Source organism: Salvia hispanica, chromosome 3, assembly GCF_029641045.1.
Source record: "Salvia hispanica isolate PSC_SH4W2 chromosome 3, Shi_PSC_v1, whole genome shotgun sequence".
Taxonomy (NCBI): domain Eukaryota; kingdom Viridiplantae; phylum Streptophyta; class Magnoliopsida; order Lamiales; family Lamiaceae; genus Salvia; species Salvia hispanica.
In genome coordinates, this window is record NC_142694.1 from 29,568,130 (window position 1) to 29,592,193 (window position 24,064).

A 24,064-nucleotide genomic window follows, 5' to 3' on the forward strand; every position below is an offset into this window, starting at 1 on the left:
ATGGCACAAAACATGCAATATTTAAAAACAAAAATGCAATCTAGTTGTATATGCATTTCCGCATATTGCATTTTAGTCGTAGATAAATTGCATTTTATAGTGTTGAGTTTTGCATTTTCACATAAATTGCATTTTATATTGTTAAGTTTTGCATTTTCACATATATAAATCAATCCGTCTACATATAAAACGCAAATTAATCAGTCAATATCTAAAATGCAAAACTCAACAATAAAAAATGCAATTTGCATATAACAAAAATGCAATTTGCCGAAATTCATTTATAGCTTCTACAAATATATATTGCATTTTAGTGTTTACAATATTGCATTTTTGTGCCACATGGCAGCACCAGATTGGTACGTTGTAACTTTAAAATTAGTTGTTATACTAGTACATCCCCATACATATATACTTAATTTTTTGAATTATTGTCCAACAATTAAATCATAGTCATTCACATTCAATTATTTTATTATTAAATATAATAATCTATAAATCTCTAAATTACAAGAATGACTATATGCATATATACTTTACTTAATTTCTATGTGTCATCATCAAACAAAATAATCATTCACTCTAAGTTATAAAAACGACTACATGCATATATATACTCAATTTATCAGTGTTATCATCCAATGCAGAAATAATAAGAATTATTCAAATTCTAAGTTATAAAAAACGACTACATGCATATGCTTAATATCTTATGCCATGTTTGATTGCTAGGATTCTGTCTGGGAAAAATTCGATTCCTTAATTTTAAATTCACGTGTTTATTTTGATTCCTTAATTTCTTAGTATTCTCATCACACGAAATAATCATAGTCATTCGCATCCAATCCATATTTTATTTATATTATTAAATAATTTTTAAGTTTCCAAATTACTCCCTCCGTCCCACATTAGGAGTGCCATTTAGTTATGGCACGGGTTCTAAGAAATTGGTGGAGTGTGTAATTAATGAAGTGAGATGGTGGAGTGTGTAATAAATGAAGTGAGTTGGTTGAAGGTGGGTCCCTTTTTGACTTTTTGATTTTTTAATTTTTGTTTTGGTTTATTTTAACGTAGATAATGACATTTTTATATAATTTTGATAAACAATGGGGTAAAATTGTATTACAAAATATGGAAAATTCTAAATGTGACTCTTAAACTGGAACGGACTTTTATGGCAAAATGTGACTCTTAAACTGGGACGGAGGGAGTATAAAAAAATGACTACTGTTCATAGGGGTAGTGATAAAATGTAAACTATATATATTGTACAAACTGCAAACTTTTCAACACAGTGTCAACACACCATCAACACAATGTCAACACAGTCCAAAATTTCAAGATTTGATGTCAACACGGTGTCAACCATTGACATTGTGTTGATGTTTTCTGTTGCTGATATTTTGTTATCTGTTGACATTTTTTAACGGCTCATATCATAGTTTGGAGTTTGTACAGTTGCATTTGATTAAATCCCCATGCATATATACTAAATTTCTTGTGTTATCATCCAAAGAAATCTTACTAATATAAAGTGACAGTTTGGTAAAAAGACAATTCTATCATTTTTGAAGAGAAAATATGAAGCTATTTTGTTTACCCTTTTGGTCATTTTGAGAAATGACAACTATTGGATAGAAAATTGGTTCAATCAAATGATAGCTTCCCAATCAAGATTTGGAACAATTATAAACTACTCCTAACTTTGAATCTGCAAAATAAAACATAAAGAGATAAGGGGGAGAAGAAGAAAGAGGAAGGAGAAAGTGTGCATCGAGGAAGACCCCCAATCATCGTCGGAGCGGCGGCGGACGGCAGCAGCGGCTGTGGTGTGATAATGAGAGAGAAAGGTGAGAAGGAGAAAGAGAGAATTGCGGTTGTGCGGCACAGCCGGGACAGGCCAGTGATGCACTGGGTGAGACGGCGAGAGAGATGCCGGAGATGAGGAGTAGGAGGCGGCGATGCAGCTTTGCAGGAGGGTGACGACGGGCGTGAAGAGAGAAGAGCGAGGGAGGTGGACGTGGGAGAGGACAGTGCTAGGGATAAAAAAGAAGATAGGAGAGAGGGAGGCAGGCGAGCAGTGCAGCCTCGCAGCTATCCCACACGGCAGCGGCGAGGTGGTGTAGGCCGGGCAGGGATGGCGGTGGCGGCGTGAAGGAGAAGACGGGAGGAGAGGGAGACGGATTTTGCATTTGTACTTTTTAAAGAATTGGGTCAAGCCCATTTTGCAAAACCTAATTCAGGCCCTGGGGATGTAATATTAATTTTATTTAGTAACTAATTATTGAAAAAATTATAAATTTTTCTTTTGTAAGAAATTTTATAAAATTCTGAATTCATTAGCTTCGTGATAAAAAAATTTCTTTTTTAAAAATAAAAAATAATAATAGTTTAGAGTTTAGAGTTTAAAGTTTTCTTTTATCATGACAAAATTGTTTTGTTTTATCATTTTATTCTCCGTATAAATATTTTTCTTTTGGTTTGAATATTTTCAATAAGAAAACATGATAACTGTTTTTATTTTCTGAATAAAAATGAACAATTATTTAAAGTTACGTATTATTAATATATGTTTTAAAAAAGGAAAAATCATTGAATAATATTCATATCAGTTTTTCTAAAAGTTTAGACGTTAGGATTGAGAATATTAAGAAAATAGTAGTAAATGAAAACATAAAAGTCAACTTTAACATATTAATAATAGTAATAGTAATACTGTTATATAGAAATAATATTTGTATATCTTATTCTAATTAAGTCATACTTTTTGAATATAGTTACACTGTTACACTTTTTTTTTTGTTATTAATTTTTATTATTTTTATTTTACTTAGATTATAAATTAAAATTATATTGATATTTCATTCATTAGGACGTAGTAAATTCTTCATTTAGAGTTAAACAAGATAAATACATTTATGTTCTTTTAAATCTTCATATTGATTTGAATTTATATTTTCTATAAATTTATTATATATTGTTTCATTATTTGAAATTCTTATGTCCTGTGCATAGTACATGTGTTAATACTAGTAATAATAATATTTCGCTTACAGTTATTTTGTAATTAAATAATTCTTAAAATTCTAAGTTATAAAAACAATTATACGCATATATACTTAATTTCGTAGTGCTGTCATTAACAATTTATTCATATTTAGTCATTCATATCCTATTATTTTATTATTAAAATAATTTTTAAATTTATAAATTATGAAAATGACTAAAGCATATATACTTTATTTCTTAGTGTTACCATCAAACGAAATTATCATACTCATTCACATCCAATTATTTTATTATATATAATTCTGAAAATTCCAAATTATAAATGACTACATGGTTATATCTTAATTTCTTAGTTTTATCATCCAATGAAATAATAATAATAATAATAGTACTTTAAAATTCTTAAAATTCTAAGTTATAAAAGCGACTACATGCATGTATACTTAATTTCTTTAGTATCATTGTCCAACAATTTAATCATAGTCATTCACATCCAATTATTTTATTTTTAAATAATTTTAAAATATCTAAATTACAAAAATAGCTACATGTATATATATATATATATACTTAATTTCTAAGTATACCTTCTAACGAAATAATCATAGTCATTCATATCCAATTGTTTAATTATTAAATTATTTTTATAATTCTAAGTAATTAAAACGACTATACTGCATATATATATATTTAGTTTATTAGTGTTATCATCCAAATAATATTTTACATTCAATTATTTTATTATTAAATAATTTTTTAAAGTTTAAATTATAAAAACAACTACATGCCTATATAGTTAATTTCTTAATATTATCATCCAACAAATTAATAATAGTATTTCATATTTAATAATAATAATAATAATAATAATAATAATTATTATTATTATTATTAATACTTTTGCTATCGAACGAAATAATAATATCATTCAGGTTCAATTATTTTATTAATAGTAATTCTTAGTACTTTAAAAAATGAGTGAACTGCATAAATGGTACCTGATCTTTATTTTATATCGTTTTTGGTACCTACAAATAACATTTTTGGTACCTGATGCAATTTTCTTCCCAAAATGCCCTTTAAACAAATATATTTTTCCATTTATGTCATAGAGGGTATTTTGGGCATCCATAAAGTTTGTACCAAAAGTGATATTATAATATCTTCTTTCATTCTCCTAATTCTTTATACTATTATTATTAATCAATATTAATATTATTATTTTGATGTTATAAATTAATAATTAATTTATTTTTAATATCATTCAAATATACTTAAATATAATAATTATATTTAATTATTATAATAATATTATTATTATAATACTAAAAACTAATAGTAATTAATAAATAATTGTAATATAACTATATAAATTATGAATCACATAATATTATGTAGTAATACTAATAATAATAATAATAATAATAATAATAATAATAATAATAATAATAATAATATTATTATTATTATTATTATTATTATTATTATTAGTAGTAGTAGTATTAGTAGTAGTAGTAGTAGTAGTAGTAGTGGTGGTAGTAGTAGTATTGGTAGTAGTAGTAGTGGTAGTAGTAGTAGTAGTAGTAGTGGTAGTAGTAGTAACATTGTGAACTATAATGATATAAAAGTTGAATATTATTAGTTAGGTGTTTCAACCATAATATGAGTATAACATAATTTAATAAAAAATATTCAATTAATTTAATTAGGTATTTTGTTTTTTTATTTATATAATGCAATAAGATGTAGGTATAAAACACTAAAACGAAAGAAGAAAAAGAAGAAAAAAGAAAAAAAGAAGGAAGAAGAAACATAAATTAAAGAGAAAAAAGAAAAAAAGAAAGGAAGATAAAATACTAAAAAGAAAGAAGAAAATGAGAAAAAAGAAAGAATAAGGAACTAAATAAGAAAAAGAGAAATAAGAAAGGAAGAAAAAATAATCACATATTTGGTATCATATAATTGAAATTTCCAAAAATATCCTCCATGAAAAAAAAATCACATATTTGATACCTATGGTTATTTTTATCACTGGGTACCAAAAACGATATAAAATAAAGATCAGATACCATTTATGTGTGAAAGTGAAAGATCAGGTACCATTTATGTAGTTCACTCTTAAAAAAATTAATAGTGTCATTTTCCAATTTCTTAGTGCAACCTCAATTCATGCGATTTCTCTAATTAAATAACACCTTTTTTTTAAGTAGTGATCATACTCTTATTTTCGTACTCCATTTTCGTATATAATCAATGTAATTTGATATTGATTTAGCTTTACAAATTTACTCCCTCTGTCCACGAATAAGAGTCATGTTTTTCCATTTTGGTCGGTCCACAAATAAGTATCCTGGTTCATAATTACCATAAATGGTAAAGAGACCTCACATTCTACTAACTCATTCCACTCATATAGCATTTAAAACTAATGTATATAAGTGAGACTTTTATTCCATTAACTTTCTTCTACTCACTTTTCTTAATATTTCTTAAAACTCGTGCTATTTAGAAGTGGGACACTTAATCGTGGACGGAGGGAGCAGTAGTTAAAGGGCAATTAAATAAAGCAACAACAGTTAATAAGAAAACCGATTAAAATAAGAACCATTAAAATTTAAGGAGACACTATAATTTTTGTTGATTAATCTTTACTCTTAATATAAACCAAAATAAATCTTTACTCTTAATATAATAAATATCCGAAAATACACAAATTTGGAACATTACAGCCACCTTCGCTCGGTAAAGCTTTGCCACCTCCGCTGCTCCTCTGTTGTATTACCATGGATTCTGCCTCGCCTGCAACTGCAAAGTAGCCACACCAACAAATTTTCTTGGCCTCTGCTACCAACCTAATTAATCATTTCTTATATCTATGGTTGCAAAATTGGCAATAATCAATCAGTATTGTTGATTCTTGACGTAATAACTGTGAATTGTGTTAGAAACAGTAATTTTATATCCAAGTAATCAAACAATCGGTTTTGTCAAGGTAATCGAATTTGTTCTTGTCAGCCTCAACAAATGAAACCAAAAAACACTGGTAATAGTATAAAACTAAATCCACCTCTTATACTTATAATTTACAAGCAACATCACGAAATGGAGAAGAACGATTCATACATAGAAAACCACAAAGCTAGAGATAATAATTAATCTAATAATTGAATCAAAACTGATCCGGCCACAGAAACGCCCCCATCGCAAACCTCCTCTTCTCCTCCAAATCGCCCTCAAAATTCAGCCCATACTGCCGCAGCAGCAAATCCAGCCTCTCCTCATCCATCTTCTCGTAGTCCGATTTCGCGTATCGCGGATAATGCAGCGGCATTTCGAATCCGTAATTCGCCCGCTTCTCCTCTCCGCTCGACGATTTGCCTCCTTCGCCCGCCGATTGGTGGAGAGTGATCGTGTTTGCAAAGCTGAGAAGCCAATTCAACCCCATAGCTGCTGCAAACACAGGATTCTCGCCTCCAATTTTTTTTTATTGCGGAATTGGGAGATGGTGGCGGTTTAATTTATAGAAAAAATCTAGGGTTTTACTTGGGGAGGAATGCAGTGATTAAATGCGAGGCGTGTCTAGATGGTTCGAATTGATGATGTGTGGAGACAGCTCACTTCTTTTATGATTGAAAGCTGTATTTACTAATCATCTTTGCCAAGTTTTATTTATTTTGATCAATCATTTTTGTAGCGATGCCGTGCGTCTAAAGGTAAATTTGTATTTTTGGTAACGTAGATTATAGGGATTGGCAATTCGTCTAATATTAGTATTCTTTTCTTTCTTTTTTTAAATCTCGGTGGCCAACTGAATGCTTTTGAGGCATGATCTATACCATGTTTGTTAGTATCGTAAATTGATTAATTACAATTTGCTACCCACTGATTGTCTTAAAAACTGAAAATAAAGGTAGCCGAAAGAAGTGGAGATAAAAGACACAGAGAAAGTTATAGATGATGGTATTGTGAAAATTATGTGCGCCGTGAATCAATACAATATAATACAGGCTACAGCTCTGGTTTCTATCAAATTTTTAGTACAGCCATAAATCTAATATAACAACTTATTTTATTACTTCGTTATTATTATTATTATTATTATTATTATTATTATTATTATTATTATTATTATTATTATTATTTCATATTTTTTATTTTGTAATTCCTATTATTAAACAAATAACTTAATTTTTAATTTCATCAAAAATCAAAATCATACTCCCTCTGTCCCATGTTATTCGCACTTTTCATTTTAGACCGTAAATTTGGGATTGATTTTTTAGTATAATTAAATAAGAATTTTAAGTGTAATGAGACATCACTTAATAAAAGAGTTTTTAATTTAAACTAACATATTAATTAAATGTATTAATTCTAACTGAAACTATAAATAGTGTAAGAAGTTTGTGACGAGCCGAAAAACAACAATGCAAGTAACATGGGATGGAGGGAATATTATTATTTATTGATTCTTAAAAAATTAGATAGTACTATAGTAATAATTTTTTTCAACTAGAAATGGATATTGTGTTTGAGCTTCTTTATTTTCATGCAATAAGCAGTGTGTTCTTATTTTTTCATGCAAACTAGCATTATCATTTTTTTTAATCATCAATATATAACTAAATTATGACACCATTTAGGCGTTCCCCAAAAAATATTGTGAGACCTCCCTAAACTATGCAAACGCATTAATGGTGTGACTCTTTCCACTATTTTCGTACGAAAATACCATTTTTTTAAAAAAAAAAAAACATGTGTTAATATATGGACTTAGCTAAATATAGGAGTTTTCATAACCAACAATAATTAAAAGAATATAATCATGAATATACAGATTTAACATGAATTTAAGAATTTCTATAATCAATTACCGATTTCGTTTTCAAAGATTTTCAGTCCCACCTAGTTTATTGTTAAAATTTTAAAATATTATTTTGTTACATTTTCTATTATTTAAATGTTGTTATTAATGTATTTCATTATATAATCATATTTGGTTCATTATATTATCATATGGAGTTAGTTCATGTGGAAATATGTAAGTTTAGGAATTTCCATAACCAACCTTGTATTAAAAGAATATCAGCATGAATATATGGATTTAGTATGAATTTAGTAATTTCCATTAGTCAATTATAAATTTTGTTTTTAAAATTTTTTTAGTCCCTCTTAGTTCATTGTAAAAATTTAAAAGTATAATACGTTTTCTATTAGTATATCTTATTAATATATTTAATTATATATTCATATTTGGTTCCTTATATCATCAAATATAGATATTGACATATTGACGTGTAATATATTAGTTTTGTTGTCAATTAATAATTTGTGGAGATTTTGTCCGTGTTAAATTTTATTTATATGTTAAAAATAAGATATTTGTGAATATATACGAATTTAGCATAAATTTAGGAAATTCGAGCAGTGATAAACGTAGAGAATAATTACGTACGTAATTGGATATTTTAGGTAATTCACATTTATAACTGGTTCATGATTTTTAATTCCTTTTAAATCAATTAATATTCCATAAATGACTTTTCTCTCGTACGACGTCACAATCTGCGACTCCCCTTTTCAATTCTCTCCGTCCTCTGTTTTTTTTAATTCTTCAATTTAGTCATTTTATTCCTTTTTTTCTCTCCACAATTCACCACTCCTCTCCAATTCTCTACGCCTATTCTTCAATTCTCTCGTTTTGTTTCAGTTTTTTTTTTCATTCTACTGCAATTTAATCGATTCTCTCCTTTTCTTTTTCTTTCTACAATCCTCTTTCAATTCTGCGTCTATTTTTCTGCTCAGTTCTTATTTTCTATCAGCGATGCTTCTTTCAATTCTCTTTCTCAGTGATGCTTATATTGTTTCTGTTAGACTAGTTCTCAAATAATGACTCCAATTTTTGAAAATTATCATCCCCAAATCTGAATTAGATTTGTGTTTGGAGAAAAAAACGTCAGGGAATCTCAATTTCTCTATGTGAGTTTTTCCATTTAGATTATTGAAATATTAGGAGAAGTTAGAAATTACTCCCTCCGTCCCCTATTAGGAGTCACTCTTTGACCGGTCACGGGTTTTAAGAAATGTAAAGAAAAGTTGGTTGAAAAAGTTAGTGGAATGTGGGACCCATTTTTTTATATTGGTTTTATAATAAAATGTGAGTGGATTGAGTTAGTGGAATGTGAGACCTACTTACTATTTATGGTAAAAATGAAGTGTGACTCTTAATTGGGGACGAACTGAAATGGAAAAGTGTGACTCTTAATGGGGGACGGAGGGAGTACAAAATAAGATGTGTGCAATTTAATTTTGGAGAAAAAAATGTTGTGGAATGTCAATTTGGAGGAACAGAGTAGAAAGAGAGAATTGACCAGATGATATTTATGAGACAAAAAAAAAAACTATGCAAATGGATTTTTTTATTCTCCCTCCGTCCGTCATTAGGAGTCTCATTCATGGGCGGCATGGATTTTAAGAAATGTTAAGAAAAGTGAGTGGAAAAAAATTAGTGGAATAGGGGTCTCACTTGTATATATTAATTTAAAATGAAATGTGAGTGGAATGAGTCAGTGGAAGTTGAGACCATATTACCATTTATAGTAAAAGTGAACCGAGACTCTTATTCGCGGACGGACTAAAATAAAAAAACGGGACTCTTATTCGCGGACGGAGGGAGTATTTTATAAACAATCTTCTGAATAAAAAATGACGAAAATAATATGTTTATCAATATTGAAAATTTCAATTCAACTATAGTAGTAATTATTTGTTACTAAAATTACTTCAATCAAAATTTATATAGTATTAATTATTTTTTTATCACATATTATAAATCTGATTAACGACACTTCAATAGTATTGGATAACAAATTTTTAATACTACTTCATAACGCTAATTATTTGTTACTATTAAATTATTTGTATATACTATATTCATGTACGTTGAACAACTAAACCTATAAACTTAATCTCGAAACCGAACTTATTGAAAACTGAAGAACAATACACATATTCTATTAAAACACAATAATGAACAAAAATAAAGCAATTTCATTAATCCATAATAATTAAATGCAAACAAGAAGAATTGAAACTTAATTCAAAAGTTTTAAAAAAAACATAAATCAATCAATGACAATGACATCGGATGTCGCCGGCACTCTAGCTTTTCCGGATGGATTTTCCTTAAATTCACGATACAACGGGTAGAGCTTGCCGAGTGGATAGTGTCCATGGAGCAAATTTTCAACAACATGAGGATGTAGATCGTTGGCCATGCGCTTGAACAACTGGTGAAGTTTCCTTTGGAGAGCCTTAGCTTCCCTCCTTTTGGTGTAGTGAAGAATCTCCAAAGTCTTTTTTGACGGTGAAGACGTCCACTCTGAAGACATTTTAGAATTATTTAATAAATGTAAAAATTAAATGAATGAGAAGTATATATAATAGTTGAACGTGATTTTCATATCTAACATATAACTATCAAAAAAATTGTATCGTATATATTTGCTCCTTAATTATTTCTATATCTAATCTATTTATCAAAGTTTGTATCTATCCAAAGGAGTTGGGGGAAGATACTCAACTAGTTTGGCGCATAAAATTTTTTCCTTTAATCATCATATATTGAATCTGATCCTTTAATATTGGCGCAATTTTTGAAATTTTGAAGTTTTGCCGCAAGTTTTGAAGATACTCAACTAACTAGATATGATATTGATATTGATAAAACTGTATATCTAGGCTTATATATATTTATTCCACAATATATTCATAAGCATTATTTCGAACAATATCTTAAAATATGCAAATATATTTTTGAGTTTGACGTATAAAAACTTTTTGGTGTGGTACAAATTATTGTTCATAATTCTTTATTAACAAATTAATGTTTTGTATATATACATTAACGATTACTATTATATTTATGTGAATTAATTTTTTTACTCATACACCACTAATTAATTTAATTTTAATATTATAGCTCACTTTCAAACTTTTTATACGCGTGATTAATCAAATAAATATTTGTGGGTATTAATAAACGTTAAATGTGTTAAAAAGTCATAAACTATAAGTAATTAAAATTTAAAATTATACTTTTTATTTTTCAAAAAATTAATTGTTTGATTAATTTCTTTATCATCTACATTGAATTTCATTATTGTGTCGACTTCAGCAGTGCACTACTAATGACATTCGTTACATGTGTGTTATATCATGTATCCTTATAATAAAAAAGATAGTACAAAATTTATACTACCTCCATCCTTGACAAATAGAAACATTTGAAACGTTACAGTTTTAATTCATAATTAATAAAGTATGAGAGAAAAATTGATAAAGTAAGAGAGAAAAGGAGAACAAAGTAGTTGAAGTAGTAGTGTTAGTATTTTGGGATCTATGTCATATATTTTCTTAATGTTTATAATAAGAGTTATTTAATTTTGGAGTGAACTACGTGAAAAGTCTCTAACATTTCCGTTTGTAACACCGCAGGTCCCTAACAAAAAAAATATCGCCAGACGACCCAAACCTTAAACATAATCACATATCTTATTTTTTCTGACTAAAATGCCCTTAAGGCCTAAAAGTGCATTTTTGTCATATCATTATATTGTTGACATGTGATTTCTGGGACATTTTTGTCAGAAACTTTTTATGTAATTGTCTAATAATTTCTGATACTTCATATTTATTAAAAATTTATCATTATTTACACTTTCTAAATTTTTTTATAATATACATATTTATTATTATCCGCATTAATTAATACGAAAATAATAAAATGAGACCTTTCTTCCTTATAAGACTCATTTTCTGATATTTAATCAATAAGGTACGACACCTCTTTAGTTTTAATCAATATTTAATAGTTTTAATTATAAATAGATCATATGACACGATTTATTCTTAGATAAATATGCATCTAATGTAAGACTAATATAATTTTCGTTTATTAATTTGAAAACAATCAAAATTAACTAGAAAATTTCAATAGTAGTATCAAATTTGTAGTCAACTTCATAATATTTAATCACAAGCAATTATACAACCGAGCGAAGGCTCAATAGAATATCAATTAGATTTAATTTTATAAAATTAAATTTTAAATTTTAATTTTTAAATATCAATAAATTTTTTAATTAAAACTATTAATTCACGGACACTATAAATATTGAAACTATTATTTTTGTTATTTAATATAGTATTCAGCTGAATTGGTTGAGCTATTCTATTTAGCATTCGTTCGGTTGTTATAATTGCTTGTGATTAAAAATTCTGAAGTTGACTAAAAATTTGATATTACTAAAATTAGATATAGGAGAATTTTTGTTGAAATTTTCTAGTTTATTTTGATTGTTTTCAAATTAATAAACGAAAATTATATTAGTCTTACATTGGATGGATATTTATCTCAGAATAAATCGTGTTATATGATCTATTTATGATTAAAACTATTAAAAATATATAACTTAATTTTATAAAATTAAATCTAATAATGAAATAAAGAAACAAAGTGAAGGATAGTAAAAGGGAAGAAGAATGATAATTTGGAAATAATATCAGATTTAATACATCACTGAAATAATATTAGATTTGAAGTGTAAAAAGACCAAATTGCCCAAACCCCCCAAAAGGGTATTTTCGTTACGAAACAGTGAAAAATGACCAATTTTGAGATAAACGCTTAGTCCAGGGATGTCTGGCGATATTTTGAAAATCTAGGGACTAACGGCAAGATAAACGCATAGTTCAGGGACCAAATTTTTTTGTTATTCACTCTTATATTTAATAAGATTAGGGTCTTCTGATGATATTTTTTTAGTTAGGAACCTGAAATGGCCCATTTCAAAAAATAAGAGATTTTTCATGTAGTTCAGTCTTAATTTTAGAAAAAGTTATATCAAAAGACCAAACTCAGTGACGGAGCCACGTGGATACATGGTGGTACCCTCAATTTGCCTTGATAAAGAAATTAGATACGGCTAATTATAAATTTTGGACTTGATCTAGTGGTATTCTCATCCACTTGCACATAGGAGGCCTGAGTTTGACCCATGTTAATGCCGCCTCTCGCCGTTGCTTTTTGTACTTTTGTTTATTCCATTTGCTGAGTTTAATCCCCTTCAACGCGGCTCGCCATTTGCTCTTTTTCTTTTTATAATTGCATCATTTTAGCTTTTTAAAATATTTTCATATATTTGCAACCTACAAAATTAGCACATATATTGATCACTGTTTTTCAAATCATTAAAATAATTTTTTTTCATATCTTTATCATTTTAGGTTTTTAAAAATATTTCAGTGTATTTTAACTCCATAGATATCATTTGTTCATAATATATATCTTTCCAATTCTCTTCTGCACATTGTTTCAATAACGAAAATAAAATCATAAATTTTGATTGAGAAAAAAATAAAAGAAAATAAAAAGAATTAGTTAGATTTGAAGCTTCCAAGAGCTAAAATAATTTATTGTACCCCAAGACGAAAAATCCTGGAATCATCACTGCCAAAACTTCAAATAAGATAATATGAATATCTGAATAACGGAAAACATTAGATATTTGCCCGAATTACTTCTCGAAATAGCGCAAAAACCTTGTGTTTTTCCATATGAATTGTACGCCTCTAAGAATCTACTTGAGGAATCAAACTCCATGCCCGATTTAGGGCCTTCTCGAATTAGCTGATTAAACGAGTCTTCATATAGATTGTGCATATCATCTAAAAAAGCAAAAAATAAAAATAAAAAAACCGCGAGTATAATTTATCGAATGAATTACGGAATAATAAATTTGGTAAATACCTATCTCGTTGTTTGGATCATCTCCATGCAAATCAAATTCCGAACTCAAATCATTGTTCGACTGATTTGAAGTCATTGACTCATCTTCATCCCCAGATCCAAATATCTCGTGCATAGTTTCTTCAATGTTAGCCATTGCTCAGATTCTACTATCTCTAACTATGGAGAAGGATTATTAATGCAGAGTTTCAGCGGCACTATGGAGGAGTATTAATGTAGAGTCGGCACGACGGATGAGGAGTATGAGTTTCAGCGGCTAGATATGGAGATATTTATATACAAGATTTATTTATATATCAAGATTAATGTTTGTTTTAAGAGATTCGGAATTGGATATGAGTTATCGTGTTTTTTTTTTATCATTGGCAGGTCGATTTATTTATATATCAAAGATTAATGTTTATATTATTTTTACTATTAAAATATAATAAAAATATAATAGGGGTAATATAGTAAGTAAATAATATAAATAATTATAAAACCGGTTAATATAAAACCGGTTCGGTCTAATTAAAAAGTTAAGGGTATTACGTACGTAGAAATTTTCTACGAAAATCATTTCAAGCCATATATTACATTGAGAAAATATTCCCTAGTCTAGACATACCAAGTTGATAATATGACTTGGGTGTCCAATTAGTGTTATGACATGTGTTATGTGTAATAAATACTCATGTATAATATGAAGTGAAACTAAATACACCTAATATAATGGACATTTTCCACAATTTGCGGCCTTTATTTCTTTAATTTAAAATTTTTGATGCATATAAGTTTTATCTTTATTTCTTTACTTTTTAAACAATTTTTTATAGTATAATGTTAAAATTTTAAAATTTGAATTTTTTTTATAAATATGATAACCAAGTTAGCATAATTTGAACTATTTTAGTATATTATTAATTAATTATAACTTTTAACTTTTTTAATAATATATAAAAATAATTAAAGAAAATTTTAAGGCAAGAATATAAAATATTAATGGTTGAAGAAAACATCCATTTTATATGTAACGAAAGGAATTTATATGCTAAGAAAATTTCAATAACATATAAAATGTTAGAGATGGAAGAAAACTTATTTTTTGATGACTATTATTAATATGCTAAGAATATTTAAATATAGTCCTAATCAATTAATATACCAAAAATGATACTAATATTTGATTTATAAAAAAGTCTACAGAAGTAGTAATGCAACGTGACCATAATTAAATTAAAAAAAATTGATTTCCCACGCCAATAAAATATATCTATTTTTTCTCCATTTTTAATTTATTTTTAATTATTTTTATCTCAAAATTCACGTTTTCATCTATAAATACCCTCATTTCGCCATAAAACTTTTTACACCACACTATACAAAATACTTCTCTCATCAATTCTCTCTAAATTCTCTAATCAATTCTCTCTAAATTCTCATCTAAATTCTCGTCTAAATTCTCATTCTTTCACTCTTGCATAAAATGTCCGGCTCCGACGATCACCCCTCCAACTCCCGCGGATGGAACCACGAATGGTTCGGCTCGTCGTCATTCCCTAATCGGATACGGATTTCTCACTCCCTTCTCAAACCCAAGGTTCGCATATTCCGGGTGGCTACCAACTTTACACGGTGGACGAGCAAGATGTCGAGGGGCAATACGGGTGGGCTCCCGAAACTGGCACGAGAGGGAGCGCCCCGACGCCACCGGAGGGAGGTTCTGGCGCTCCTCCTCCTCGTAGTGTCTGTGTCCGTACTCGTGGCAGTACCGGCGGTGACCCCAACGTCCACACCTCGTACATTTCGGGGGAGATGGAGAAGTTATTCAAAGCCTATTTAGAAATCTCCGAAGATGCGAAAACTGGCACGAATCAAACCGGGGATAGGTTTTGGTGACACGTCTCTCGCCGGTACAATGCCAACCGACCGGAAGGAACCATCGAGCGCAATGAGAGTATGGTGCGCAATTGATGCACTTTTTATTTGCACTATAAATACCTGCAAGTATACAGAGTAGGTATAGTATAGCAAAATGTTAGTACCGGATATCGAACACGGGGAAGACGTACACAAAGTGTCTATCTCCTACTAGAACTCAATTACTATCTGGAGAAACAAGAATTTTTTTTTGAAAATTTTTGAAAACAGAAAATATTAAAAGCAGTAAACAACTAAATGCAAGCAAATCACGGAGAGAAAAGTATAGAGATAAGGGAATTCCAGGGATGTGCTTTCACTTTTATGGTTATACAAATTCCGAACTACAATACCCTAGCACAGTTAATACTTTGAAAGGACGAGTTACCTAGCTTATGCTCATGCGATACAAACGTTGATTACTAACATTAGGGTTGTCAATCCTAATACGTAACTCCAAAAAGCTCCTAAGACCCTTGAAAAGTCCCCACTCTCAATTAACAGTGCCGTTTTAAAGGAAGCTAACTGTAGTGTCTACTAAGTGGATCTAACTCGCTAGAACTCTGTCACAGTTATGAAGCTAAGTTATATTAAATCATACATAATTGTGTCACTCAATTACGAAGCATCATGATTAACTTAGGGAAGAAACAAAGTAAAAACAAAACGGATATTAAATAGAAAACGGAATTGTATAACCAAAGTTGCTACTAACACATCCCTAGAATCCTATGAGTTTAGTTACACATAATTGAATAAACTAAAAACATAGATTGAAGGGAAAACAATTTGAACATAAAACTAAAGCAAATAAAACCCGTAGGTAGAATCCTTGTCGTTCTTGATGTTCTTGAAATCCTTCTCCAACTCCTTGCACAATTGAAGTACTCTAGCTTTTGATCTCTATGAATATTGCAAGTAGTAACTCTCTTTCTCTATGAATGTGTTCTCCTCTTTTGATGAAGCTTGAGGTCCTATTTATAGGGGAAAATTATTCCTCATCATAGAAGGAAAAGATCTTCAAAATTTGGTAAGTCTTGGAGCAAATCTAGGGTTGGTCGGATTCGCCGCCTTTCTCCGGCGGGCCGCCGCGTTGGAGTCCAGAGACTCTGACCCTTCGGTGGCGGACCGCCACATGTCCTCCGGCGGTCGCCGGGCGAGACTCTTCTCCTAGCGTAAATTTCCGAGGCGGACCGCCACATGGCTCTGACCGCTGGGCGCCGGCGGTCGCCGTACAACTTCGCGGCGGTCGCTGGTCGCCGTCTGACTCCAGATTTCCAGACTATGCGTTTTTACTCCCCTTTTCGGCTCAAATATGCACATTTCTCACAAAACACGTCAAAATACCAATATGTATAAAATATGCAAATAATGGACATGTAGAGTGATTTTGATAGTAAAACGGACCAAATAATGGCCTTAAAACAGTGCAAAATCCGAGCGTATCAGCAATGCCATCGAAAGAGCCAACGATGAAATCCAAAAGATCCAGGGGTACTACCTCCATGAACAACGGTCGGCAGGGAGCAGCACAAGAGAGGTTGACATCATCACGGCCGCTATGTCGACCTACCAATCAATTCAGTACAAACCATTAAAGCATCTCAACGCTTAGCAGGAGGTGCGCCATCATCCGAAGTATAAGGGAGACATCACATCCTCCTCTAGCTCCTCTAGCAAACGATCGAGGTCGGTATCCCTATCCGACGCCGGCGAGGATGAGGTGGCTAGCCAGCTTGCCGGAGCTCACTTGGGTAGCCCCGACGCCGGCCCAAGCAGTTCCCAACACCGACCGCAAGGAAGGAAACAGGCGACGGCCAACCGCCGTCACGCCGCGACCTCCCGATCCCTTTGTGCCGCTTCACCCCCACCAACTCGTTGTGGGTTCTTTTGGGTCAAATCAGTATGACCGATACGTCTCGGATGACTCCCGAGCAACTTGATTCACATCACGCAATGATACGAGCTCTCCGAGCTCAATTGGGATACCGCCATCGGGCTAGTCTTCTTTAAATTTCCACGAATGTATTTATTAGGATGTAATTATGTACTCCCTCCGTCCCACTTTAGGAATCCCGATTTACCATTTTTTGGTGTCGCATTTTAGGAGTCCCGGTTTACCATTTTTTGGTGTCCCACTTTAGGAGTCTCGGTTGGAATATTCTATAAATGGTATTAGGCCCCACATTTCACTAACCCTTTTTCACTCACATTTTATTATAAAACTATATAAAATAGTAGGACCCACATTCCACTATCTTTTTTCACCAACTTTCATTTACATTTCTTAATACCCGTGCCGAACTCAATCGGAATTTCTAAAGTGGGACGGGGAGAGTAATTTTTAATTTGTATGATTTTAGTTATGTAATTTTTAATTTTTTAGTAATTTGTAATAGTATTTCGGGTATTTTTAATGCATTTTTAAATTTTAAAAATGTTTTTATTTAAATTGAATAATAGAATGATGAGATTCTTGAGCTGCTCTGAAGAGTGTGGATGTAGGTGTTGTGCTCTTGCCAAAGAACATGGAGTAAAAAATGAATAAAAGTGGGTCCGGGCCCACTTCTATGCTCATACCAAAGAATATGGATGTTGATGTTCTAACGAAATGTGAGTTGAAAAAGTTAGTGGAACGTGAACTTTTATATATTAGTTTATAATAAAAATGTGAGTATGAATGAGTTAGTGGAATATAAGATCCACTACAAAAAATGGTAAAGAGTGAAATAGGACAAATTACGTAAAACAGACCGAAATTAAAAAATGAGACAAACTATCCGAGGCGAAAGGAGTAATAAATTATAATATTAAAATATTATATAAAATATAATTTTTTTAATTTATAATGACAGCAACCCCTTGCTATGCTTGGAAGCCAGGATACAATCCCCACATTATTTTCAATTTGGGATTTATTAGAATCTTGACTGAAGTTCCCTAGTCCTAACCTTGGAAAAACCCCATAACCTATAGTGCAAAACCCTAGCTGATCCCTTGCACACCAACAAATAAATCTGATCGATGTCTGCATTATCTCGGCATTGCGCTCGATTAAATTCTGTGATTTCGAGTTCGAGGACTAATCGCCGGCTTTTCTCGACCGCCGCCAATGATACCCCGAGAGATTCCATCATCTCAGCATCTGTCCTCGCAGAGCAGACACCGCAGCCTCCGAGCGGTCCGACGCCGGCAGCCGAGTCGCCGAAGAGCTCCTGGGGCTTTCTCAAGTACGGTCTCGTTGCCGCCTTGACCGGTGGTATCGCCACGTCCGGCTACGCCACATATGGTTGATATCTCTCTTTCGCATTTCAATTTTGTTATTTTTAGGAATTTTGAGAATGTTCTGGTCCCCATTCAATTTATTTTTGCTCATTCAGGTGAGGTATATATGTAAATTCACCTGCTTTGATCCATTGTTATTTGAAGAGTAAAGTAATACATGTCTCGGAATATGACTTTCCTTTTCATTGATTTTTTATTCTTAAACTTTTTTTCCAAGAGGCTTCATTATGTTTTATGAAAGAACTTCATCAAAGCACCATCAGTAATTATGGACGTTACTTAGGAGAAGGAATTGCAATATTGCATGTATGCATTTAAGATTTGTGTACAAGATACTGTTAGGTTGAAGCTCGGGCTTAATTACGTGCAACTACATGTTTACTTGTAGCCTACACAACCGATGAAGTTGATGAGAAGACAAAGAGCTTTCGTGCATCTGCAAAGTACACTGTTACCGATGATGCGACTTCTCTAGATGTGCGTTTTCTGTTCCCTCTCTGTTTAGCATTTGCATGTATGTTAGTTCACATGATTATTGCATTGTAATCATTTCTGAAATATGTGTTGGATGGTGGTGACGTGGAGTGTTGATGAGTTTAGAGGAGGCATGTTTTTACATCAATGTTGCCCTGTGTGTGTAGAAAAATGATTGTAGTTAGATGATCACTTGTTCAGATGCCAAGGAAGACAAGGACGAGGAACACCTTTTTCTGATTTAATGTTTTCTTGAAGTATCGGTGATGGCATTGTAAACTAGAACATGAGTCTAAAACATCTATATTACTATTTAAAGTAATAAGCTTCATTCTTCTCCATACAACTCTGAATATGTTCTTAAAGAGAATGCCTGCTATGATAAATTTGGTAGCATTTTGGAGGTTTGTAATTTGTAGATTCTTGTGTATTGCTGGGATGCTCTAAGCCAACTACTCATGCCCACCCTAGAGCTTGATCAGTCAATGGGAAATGCCCATTGATGAGATTTGGCAAAATAGGAAGGATAGCAATTTATATGATTGGAAAACTGCTACTTATGTGAGCATGATCTTGTGCTTACGGCCCCTGGGATATTTGGATTACTCTTGAAATTAGAGATTTAATTTCTTCCTGTCATGCTGAAAATGAAGAGGCATGAACTACCAATCAATGTAACAAATTGTTTCTGCAGAAATTCCAAGCTTATCTACGTGCTGCAGCAATGTCAGGTGAAGTTGTTTTCTTCTGAAGGTCTTTTTTTTTTTACTACTATAACTGGATAAGATAAGATAGAATAGTTTGTTTTGTTTGTTCTTTACCAATCATCTTCAGTACTATTCCATGAAGATCACATCTTGATTTGACTGGATGTCTCATTTTAATTTGGTGTGTTACAGGTCCTGCCAAATTAGTTGAAGTTTACCTTGATTTGAGGAGGTTGGCTGAAGAACACATTAAGGTAATAAGTATATGTTAGCTTTTTCATGTTTGAGTGCGAGAGTTCATTACTTTGTTTAAACCCGTGGTCAGTTTAAAGACTCTTTCTATGTCTTATTGATTTGCTTCAGGGTTTCACGGAACCAACATCAGATAAGCTTCTCCCTGATTTGCACCCTTTGGAGCAACATATTTTCACCCTTGTTCTAGATTTGAATGAGACATTGATATACTCTGATTGGAAGGTATCATTTGTATGCTTTTTAAAACTATTTTGCTTGATGTCACGTCTATTGCCTCATAGATTAATGCATTGGTCACATATTATATTATGTGTAATTATACATTGTTCTTGTCATTAATTAGGTTGCTACCTTAAATTTTGTAGGATATGTATATACATATAGGGAGAGGATCAACTAAACAACTCCCCCCCCCCCCTATTAACTAATGATCAATTTGGATCAATCTTTGTGTGATCTACCTCCGTTAACCATCCATTAAATATGTATATAAGTACACACGCATAATATTCACATATGTTGGTTTTAAGTTCTTTCTTGATGCAAGTATAATGGGTCAGATATGCTAACCACTGTATTTCTTTTTTCTGATTGTGCTTATGAAGCGTGACCGAGGGTGGAGAACATTTAAGAGGCCTGGTGTTGATGCTTTTCTTGAGTATTTAGCTCAATTTTACGAAATTATAGTCTACTCTGACCAATTAAATATGGTGAGGCTTTACTTTTTCGATATATAAAATGAAAGACATTGTTGCTTTCACTTCCCGTATGTTACTAATCTTTTTTTTATTGTTTATGACACTTAATGGTATGTCTTAATTACAGTATGTGGATCCTGTTGTTGAAAGATTGGATACAAAACACTGTATCCGGTATAGGCTTTCAAGGGGTGAAACAAAATATGTTAATGGCAAGCACTATAGGGTATGTATATTCACTTTTACTTATGATATCATATGAAATTTTATGTACATATAATGTCACTGATGAAATATATCCAAGAAAAGGTAAATGTGAAACAGATAAACATTGTAGCAATAGACATGTAAAGACTTCTATTATTGATGTTACATGCATGATCGTTCTTTTTGCTGTTGAATTTATTTGTTTCATGTTAATATATATTACTGCACGTGGCTCAAATGATAAACTCATAAACATGAATTTTGTTAATCAGTGCTTATTCTGAATTTCTGATGTCAACTTAGTTATAGAATGTTACTACTAACCCATGTTGAACTATTGAGTGAATGTGCTGGTCTGCTGGATAGCTATTAGCTACTAATATAAGGCCCTTACTTATGTCTAACATGCTTGGGCAATTATTTCCTGAGTTATTATCATGCATCTCTTGGGCAGACTGAGTTACCGGATGATTCAATTCTGGGCTCTTTATGTCAATTTTTTAAGAGTAGTTGGTATTACACACCTTTGACTAGTTTTTATTAGGCATATTGCTAAAGAAGAAAGGAACATAGAATCAACAATGTGAGTTGCTGTTTTTTAATTTTAATTTATGATTACATCATTCATTGTATGACTACAGTCTGGAAATGGGTGTTAAAATTTCTAAGAATTGATTTCTGAAAGCAATGTAGTGCCATGAGAACACTGCATCTGGAATTTAATTCTGCTTTTGGTGAAGATGTAACAAAAAAAATCATCTTTCCCTTATCGACAATCTATTAAATACCTGCAAGCATGCTTGATTTTCGTTGTTTTAGTTGCAATACTTGTATTATTTCAAGGGTACAATATTGCTTTTTTTGACGTACTCTTTCTGTAGGATCTGTCGATGTTGAATCGGGATCCTGCAAAGGTTATATATATTAGTGGTCATGCTCTAGAAAGTAGCCTTCAGCCTGAAAACTCTGTTCAAGTAAAACCGTGGCAAGGAGAACAGGACGATACTGCACTTCTAGATCTCATTCCATTTCTTGAATGTAAGCATTGAAACTACAATTTTGTTTGTGTGAGCCAAGCCAACCTGCTTGATAAGTGATTTATTTTCTATTCATTTTCTGTTGGAATATGTTGTTTACATTGTTTGGATTCAGATGTTGCTAAGCACAGACCAGCTGACATCAGAACTGTTCTAGCCTCGTACCAAGGGCGTGATATTGCCAAAGAGTTCATTGAACGATCCAAGGAACATCAAAGGTCAGTTTCTTTATGTTTTTTCTTTATTTTGGGGTTGGGTTGAGGTAGGAGGATATGTAGCGAAGGATAATTGTTTTCCCAAATAAATGTCGAATCTCCGAAATATGGTTTATGTTAATAGCCAACCACATTAAGTGCCAGTAGCAATTATTGAAGTTTGATAGTCATATAACGTGTACTGCAAATTTTATATTCTGCTTATGTTGTTGTATAAAATGTTACACTTACTCGTTACTTTCCATTATGAATTTGACACAAATTTTGTTAATTTATTGTATGGTAAGGTGTTTCATGCTGTTTGAGTTGTTTCACATTTGTTGGGTGTGAAACATTTGTTGGTCGGATGGAAACATGTGCTGGAATACAGTCCAAACTCCAAAATGTCTAATATGTTTATCTTTGAGCTGCAGGCGTATGCAAGAGCAGAAACAACAGGGGCGTTTATGGAAACGATAGATTGAAGAGAATGGTTGGATTCTGACTAAGCAAATATTTTTTGAGGTGTTCAACTCGGTTGACAGAAACCAGTTTTTCTCATCCGAATGAATATGTTTGTGTTGAAAATGAAACTATGGAAGTCATTTGACATTTTGAACTTAATATTTCCTTGTCTCCTGCTCTAGCTGCATTTTTTCTTCTTTTATCTAGGTTGGAGAAAAAATAAACAAAAGAAAAAGTTCCAAGGATTTCTTCTTTTTTGTGAGCTCTAGTTCAGGTATAGAAGCAGGGGTTGTTGCTGTATTGTAGTTCTCGATTTTATGTTCAACATTCTTTAGGATTGACTAATTACTCAGTACATTTAAGGACTATCGAAATTTGAAACCATTTTCAGCCTGCCTTTATCTAATCCAATATAAATCATTCTTTTAATAAAATATAGGATCAATTGTGTTAACATCTGTAGTTTTAGTTATAAATCGTCCCACGACATTAAAAATTAACGAGAAAGGTTCTGAAGTTTAGATTTATATTCAACTGTCTCACAATGGAAAAATTTAGTCGCTTGCGTATAAATATAATATATTGTTGTTGTTTATCAATTACATGACGTTTTAACTATGATTAATTGACTTTGTTTAATTCATCAGTTAAGATGTTCACACATATTCTTGGCTTTCATCACTTCTAAATTCATTAAAAAAGATTTATCGTGGAATAACTGAAAATGAATCTAAACTTCATGGTCTTTACGATTTCATGTATGCTTGATTTGCATCAAATTTGTCCTCCCTCTATGTGCTATTAGGAGTCTTATTACTTGGTGGCACGAGTTTTAAGAAGTGTTAAGAAAGGTGTGTAGAAAACTCGTGCAGAAAAGAAATGAGATTCTTATTCGCGGATGGAGGGAGTATTCCATAAATTTGAGAGGAGAATCAGATCAATAAAGAGTCAAAATTTTGACAATTTTGAACTAATAGAAATATAGAATGATACTCCCAATTTTAAATTTCCAAATCTCTTATGA

General features: G+C 31.3%; 2 protein-coding genes across 2 annotated transcripts; one reads left to right on the top strand and one right to left on the bottom strand.

Moving 5' to 3' along the window:
• Positions 1-6,034: 6,034 nt before the first annotated feature.
• On the bottom strand, positions 6,035-6,558 carry LOC125215499 (uncharacterized). Its single transcript, XM_048116930.2, has one exon. The coding sequence runs from the start codon at positions 6,452-6,454 to the stop codon at positions 6,179-6,181; it is 276 nt and encodes a 91-aa protein (XP_047972887.1). The 5' UTR covers positions 6,455-6,558; the 3' UTR covers positions 6,035-6,178.
• A 12,059-nt stretch (positions 6,559-18,617) lies between these two features.
• LOC125217028 (mitochondrial import inner membrane translocase subunit TIM50-like) lies at positions 18,618-23,433 on the top strand. Its single transcript, XM_048118850.2, has 10 exons — positions 18,618-19,007; positions 19,392-19,480; positions 20,172-20,208; positions 20,377-20,438; positions 20,548-20,661; positions 21,045-21,149; positions 21,265-21,363; positions 22,226-22,382; positions 22,497-22,599; positions 23,010-23,433. Exons 1-10 carry the CDS (start codon positions 18,743-18,745, stop codon positions 23,053-23,055), a joined length of 1,077 nt encoding a protein of 358 aa, XP_047974807.1. The 5' UTR covers positions 18,618-18,742; the 3' UTR covers positions 23,056-23,433.
• Positions 23,434-24,064: the final 631 nt, after the last annotated feature.